This window comes from Petromyzon marinus, chromosome 48 (genome assembly GCF_048934315.1).
Source record: "Petromyzon marinus isolate PM22_M1 ecotype Great Lakes invasive population chromosome 48, UKy_Petmar_22M1.pri1.0, whole genome shotgun sequence".
Lineage (NCBI taxonomy): Eukaryota > Metazoa > Chordata > Hyperoartia > Petromyzontiformes > Petromyzontidae > Petromyzon > Petromyzon marinus.
Genome location: NC_133714.1, coordinates 2,478,983 through 2,485,664, shown reverse-complemented (window position 1 = coordinate 2,485,664; position 6,682 = coordinate 2,478,983). Strand labels below are relative to the sequence as shown.

The 6,682-nt window shown below is 59.2% G+C and overlaps 1 protein-coding gene across 2 annotated transcripts in view; it reads left to right on the top strand.

The window, feature by feature from the left end:
* The first annotated feature begins 6,090 nt into the window (after window positions 1–6,090).
* The window catches only part of LOC142931072 (uncharacterized), a 49,588-nt gene continuing 48,996 nt past the window's right edge, over window positions 6,091–6,682 (top strand). The window contains exon 1 of one of the 2 annotated variants that reach the window (XM_076074451.1): window positions 6,091–6,231. In XM_076074451.1, the coding sequence (XP_075930566.1) occupies window positions 6,192–6,231 (40 nt within the window). In that variant the 5' untranslated portion in view covers window positions 6,091–6,191. The remainder of the gene's footprint in view (window positions 6,232–6,682) is intronic. The other variant, XM_076074449.1, reaches the window with a different exon arrangement.

The window sequence follows — 6,682 nt, the reverse complement described above, 5'->3', positions numbered from 1 at the left end:
AACCCACAACCTCCCGTATACCTGGCGAGGTAGTTAACATCTCACCACGGTGGCAAGATGTTCGCAGCTAGTTCTCGCTGTGCTGGTGGCTTCTCCGCCAGAATCGTGCTTATGCCGCAAACTGCAGCGTCGCACCGTTACCTTGGTAACTGAGAGACGAGGGCACGTGTATCACGCGGTGACTGTTGCCGCCGTGCGGTTTGCACGTCCGCGCACGCTAAACGGTGCGTTCGTTGCGTTCCACGGGAAAGTGGTTGCCAGCTCCTGCCTGTGAGAATGGGTAATCGATTCTGAAAACGTTTACCGGTTTACGGATCGTCACTTAACAACCCTAGTTGCACTCAGGCTCCTGTGTTAGCCTTTGGGTCCTGTATTATTGTACGGGTCCAGATTTAGTTTATGGTTTCTGCGTTAGTTAGTTTTTTTTTTATAAATGGGTGAAAGTGTATGGGTGTTGTACAAGTCGTTAGATACAGTGTTAATCTATGAAGTGCTCGACTCACACTCGTAATAAATGTTTTGTTTTGGGGTTAGATCGCGTAAAATATAAACGCGTCGTTAACCCACCACAACCCGACGCAGCCAACTAGTGACGTTCGTCACGTAAACAAAGCGTGCAGATTAGTGACTACTTCAGCACACCCCAGTGTGTTGGAGAGTAAACCCACGACGACATTTACAATTTGAGTACGATGTCTCGCTCGTGATTGCAACCAGCTTCATCTGCCAAAATCGCCAGATGAAGCTGGTTTACGTGCTCCCAACCCAGAAAAAACCCATTATGAATAATATTGGTCGAGAGAGCCTACGTGTTCAATTATGCTATGTGGAAGATGGTCCTGCAATGGTACAAATTTGACCGCAGCTCTTTTCACCGGCAGCGGCGAGGCGGACGCGTCGGCAGGACCGGCGGGAGGTGAGAATCCACCGGAATCCACCGGAATCCACCGGAATCCACCGGTTTCCACAGGTATTCGAGGCCGAGATGAGTCGGATGGTGCGGGTGAGCTCTGCGCAATGTTCACGCCAAGGCCACGGATTTTCCCAATCGTCGGCATCGAGATTTCAACGTTGGTCCTTCGCTTTCGGAAGGGAGTCCATGCGCAATTTTTGTTACACGTGTATTCAATATTTGTGTTCGTTTTTTGTTCGACACGGGAAGGCAGTAGGGCCCCTGGCAAAGCGCTGGGCGACAGAAAGCAACCGTACGCGAGTATCCGCCGGGCCTATCCACCCCACGCGTCCAGTCTGCTGAAGGGGGGGGGGAAACAGCCAACCCGGGGGAGGGGGGCTAATGCAATTTTTTTTAAACACACAGTTGCTGAGCACAATCACGAAAGACCCAACACGACACACCAAGGGGCCAGCGACGAAGAGCACTGGCAGCGTTGTGATAGATGAGTGTGTAACACGTTTTTTGAATTGAGCAAGGTTTTTATGACGTCTTGTTTTCAATGCTATATTCTTACCGAATGGCAATGCGTTCTGGAGCGAGGTGCCAGTGTCGAGGGCCTGCGGGCCACGACGAGAGGGCTTTCAGGAGGGAGAACTCGTGTCGTTTTGCCGCTCCTCCCTCCCTCGAAGGAGCGCAGGCTGCAGTGGGTTTTTTCCTCCCTGGTCCGTACTTTGGGTTGCATGGCCACAATCACACCACCTGTGGCTCTGTGTCTTTCGTCTTCCACTCAACTTAGAGCCCGCGAGAAGAGACGGTGGGAGGGAATTTTTTCAGAGCGATTCGGTGCGAGCGAAGAAGCGGGGGAAGAGAAGTGTTGAGACGCTGAGCGTGGTGGCTGATTTGGGTGGGTGGGCTTGCGGGGGCTGGGAGTGAGGTGAGCGAGCGTGTTCCCGTGACCTGCAGTGTGCATGCGATGACGCAGTCTGATAGACCTGTGTCCTCATCCTGAATGGGAGGAATCGGTGGGCGAAGTTCACGGGAACAGTGGCCGTGGTGCAGTTGCACGCACGTGTGCATTTGCCTTCGATCGAATCAACGGCAATGGACCGGATCCAGTTGGTTCTCAGAAGCTAAGCAGATTTGAGCCTGGACAGTGGCCTGGACGGCTGCAGCTCCCTTGAAGCCTGTCTATCGCCCATTCCATTCCTCTTCCCTCCTCCACTCCTCACCACCGTCTCTCCCCCTGTACCCTTTTCGTGATCTCAAAGTAACCCCTGAAATCACGGTGACTCAATTCTTGTACGCCCCCTCCTGCCGTTGAAATCACTCTATTCTGTCACCGCTGTTTAAACTCTGTCAAGCGCCTTAAGTTGAAGGCCCTCTATATAAATAGAAAATAAGATTAGATTGTAGCCTTTGCCAGCTCGCACTGACCGGCGTGGTGAAGTATGGTCAAATATCACCCGTGGGCCGCACTGTGTGGGGCAGACCCTCGTGCAACAGTGGATTGCCGAGCCAGCTCCGATTAGCACGGTTGGCTACGTACTGCGGTGCAAAAGAAATTCAACATACCGACACACGCGCACATGCACGCGCGCGTGCATGTGCGCGTGTGTTCATGTGTAGGTTTGGACGTGTGGTATGCGTGTGCCCGTGGATAGCTGTGGGTGGGGGGGGGGGGGGTTTCTGCCGATGTGTATGTCCGTGCGTGGCTGCGCTTGTGCACGTTTTTGGGGAGTGGTGGCGCTGTGGTTCCCCGCACACGCTCGCCGAGAGCCCAGCAAGTTTTTTTGAAGCCTGTCCTCGGATGACCTCGGTGGCGAGCGCTGCCAAAGCCTCTCGCGCCTCTCCTAAGTCGACTCGGCCCTCAAATGAGCATCCGGCGCGGCGAGTGAACGTCACCACGGGGGTGGTGGGGTGGGGGGGAGACAAAGATGGCCAGGCGTGGTGGCGGCCACACCACCGCCTCGAGCACCGTGCGGACCTTAATAGGTGCTCGCTAAGAAAACTTGCCGCGACAGCCCCTGTGGCTATACGGGGGATCTTCGCGTGTCTCCACCGTGCGTGCAAGTTTGTGTGTGTGTTGGGTGTTTGTGTGTGCTTGTGCCATGCGTCGTATGTGCAAGTTGTGTGCATGTGTACGCAGTTTGTGGGTGTATGTGCGATGTGTGTGCCTGTTGTGTCTCTGCATGTTGTGTACGCTGCGCGTGTGTGTTGCCTGTGCCGTGTGCGTGTGCTGTGTGCAATTGTTCATGCTCTTTGTGTGGGCTTTTGCGTGTGTTGTTGTGTTTGTATTTACGTGTGTGTGCATGTGTGCACACACGTGTTTGCACGCATGTATGCATTCGTGCAAATTGTGTGTGGCGTATATATGTTGCATGTCACATGAATATTTGTGCGTGTGTGTGTGTTGTGGGGGCGACGCGTGCCCTGTTTGTACGTGTGTCTCCATGATGCACGTCACGACTGTCTTCGTGTCACACGTGCATCCGTGTGCGTGTTGCATGTTTTCAGATCGCCACGTTTGCACGCGTTCGCGTCGCGCGCCACGCTCGTCACACGCGCGTCTGCGTGCGTGCGTGCGTGTGACGAGCGTGTTGCTGCTGCGTGCGTGTGACGAGCGTGTTGCTGCTGCGTGCGTGCGTGTGACGAGCGTGTTGCTGCTGCGTGCGTGCGTGTGACGAGCGTGTTGCTGCTGCGTGCGTGCGTCTCTTGCTCTGCAGGCAAGGCCGCGAGCGGCGTGACCGACGCGACCGCGAGGGTCCGGTGCCGCGCGGTAACCCCGCGCCCACACGTGCATCGTCCCGCCGCGGCTCCTCTCTCGCGCACCGTCCCCTCCGCCCCCTCCCCCACGCCCTCCCCCCACGCCCCCCCCCCCCCCCCCCGGACTCTCCACCCCCCCAAGCCGGGACGGACGCAGCTTTCTGACGCCAAAAGAACTGGGGAAGGAGGAGGCTGGAGGGGTCAGGTAAGGCTACGCGAGTTTTTTTTTCACGGCCTGTGTCAACAGCCCATAAATTTCCTGTCTAGACTACGCCATAAACCTTCATCCTGTCACCTTGTCCGTTGCAGTGCTCTGGCTGCCGTGCCCCACTCTCACCCCACCCCCCCCACCTCTGCTCTTTGCCCCCTGCTTGTTTCGGCGGCCGCCCGTGCGGCCAGCCACGTTTCGTCCCTCTCTCGTCGCCCCGCTCGGCGTCGGTTCCGTCCGTCTGTCCGTCGCCGAGTCCGACGGGGACCGACCCCCCCCCCCCCGTCTTCCGGAAGGTTTCTCGGCGCGATCTCTCGAGTCCGAGCACGGGCAGCGCGACGACCAACGCGCCGCTGCCGCTTGTTGTTTGTCGTCGTCACTCGGGGGGGGCCGCCCGCGAGCTACGTCGCTCTCGCCGCAGCGGTCGGCGCGGCTCCCGGGCCCCCCCCTGACGTCCCCCGACACCTCTCGCGCCCCGTCGGCGGAAAATCGCCCAAGGGCGACGTGAATTGCAGCGGCTCGCTCGCTCGCTCGTCCACCCTTCGGCGTCTCTCGCTACGGTCGACCCGTGGCACCCGCCGCAGCCTTGGCGCGGACCGGGATGAGAAATTTTTAACGCGGGGATATTGCGACGGACTTTTCTTTACGTGAAACGTCGAAGCGGTGAGGCCGCCTCCCGCCTCCCCACCTCTCCCTCCGCTTATTGAGTTGGTCCACCCTGCTGGCTCCACCGTAGGCCGGCCGCGGCTCTTGTGCCCTCCGAATGGCGTCCCACCCCCCCCCCCCACCACGGTCTTGCTCCGACGATTTCTCCCGTCGTGAGTGAACGTCACGGGCTCAGTGTCAAGGTCAAGGTCAGAGTGTCCTCCTGCTCGAAGCGATGTGGGCGGCAGTGGCCGTCTCTCGCTGGTGGGATCCAAAGTGGCAGTGGCATGAAGACCGCATTTCTGTGAAAGGAGGGGGAACCGCTCCTCGCAGGAGGACCCCACTGCTGACTAGTTGACAAAGTCTTGCTGTAATTAAGGACATCGTAGAGACCTTTACTCGGGGATAGCCTCACCGAGTCCCGAGATTATTTTCCAGGGGGGTCCTGCCAAGTTTTCACAGCGGGGGGGGGGGGGGGATGAGTTGATGACGACGCTGCCGCCGCCGCTCGGGCGACTCCGTGGCTGCGACCCCGCACACGCTCTGACCACAGAACCACGTGGTCGGATGAGTGGAGTAGTGTCCCGCCTTTGCTCTCGGTTTATCCCAAATCAAACCGGGTGGGTATTTCGCGAACAAGCCCGATTGCAATCGGCTCCACTTAGGGCCCACATGGCACCGACGTTGGCCAAAGCTGCCACCTCCCCATCGGTGGATTTCCTCTCCGCTCTCACCGTGTCGTGCAGGCAGCATCTGATGGCTCCGTCATGATGTAGTGGCTGACGTTCTGGTTGTAATCATGACCGTTGAGTGGTTTTGTGCTCAATGTCACCCCGGTTTCTGTGCCTCTGGCTTCAATCCATTTCATTCTCCTTTGTTCACACGTGGCGTACCGAGGAGAGTGCGAGTCTCTCGGGCTCCGCTCGCTCCCATCGCCCCCATCGCCCCCATCGCCCCCATCGCCCCCATCGCTCCCGTCGCTCCCATCGCCCCCATCGCTCCCATCGCTCCCATCACCCCATCGCTCCATCACCCCATCGCTCCCATCGCCCCCATCGCCCCATCGCTCCCATCACCCCATCGCTCCATCACCCCATCGCTCCCATCGTCCCCATCGCCCCATCGCTCCCATCACCCCATCGCTCCATCACCCCATCGCTCCCATCGCCCCCATCGCCGCCATCACCCCATCGCTCCCATCGCCCCCATCGCTCCCATCGCTCCCATCGCTCCCATCACCCCATCACCCCATCGCCGCCATCACCCCATCACCCCATCGCTCCCATCGCTCCGCCGCGATCGCCGACAACCTCTTCTCACTTGTGAGCCCATTTCGCCATGACCCTCTCTCACATTCTCCCACTCGCCCAGCTCCTCCTGCGGCGTAACTCTCGACCCCACGTGCCATCCAGCATCTCGCGGCGCTACCCCCTCCCCCCACTCGCCAACCCCTCGCCTCCCACCACCCCCCCCCACCTCCTCTCCGCAACTCCCAGCCGGGACACACGCCTCGCCCTCTTGCCCGCCAAGCCGCCCATCCCCCCCCCCACGCGCGACCGTGCTCCCCGCTCAGCCTCCCACCCCTTCGCCCTCCCTCCCGGTCGGCCCTCCCTCTGCGTGCTGCTCGCAGACTTGGCCTTGAGCCAAGTTGAGTGCAGGCACAGTACAGTGTGCACGGTGATGCTGGTGGGATCGAGGATGGAGCGCCGGGGCGTGCAGGGTACGGTTTCGGATTTTCGCCGGCCTGTTTGTGCGCGTATGGTCGAATGTATGCGCGTCTGTGTGTGTCTGTGTGTGTGTGTTTGGTGCATGTTTGGCGAGTGTGTGCGCGTCTGTGTGCGTGTGTGTTTGGTGCATGTTTGGCGAGTGTGTGCGCGTCTGTGTGCGTGTGTGTTTGGTGCATGTTTGGCGAGTGTGTGTGCGCGCGCGCGTGTGTATGCTTGCTTCTCTTTATGCGTGCATGTGTTTGCGCGTCTGTGAGCGAGTGTGGAGATGTGCGAGTCTTCTAGTTTGGCGACTGCGTGTGCGCACGCGCTTACTCGTCCCTATGCATGTACGTATACGCAGGCGGGTGTATGAGCGAGCGTCCCTGCATGCGGATGTGCGTGTACGTGCGTGTGTTGTGTGTGCCCGCTGCGAGCGGGAAGTGGGTGACGTAGGGTTGCGTGCAT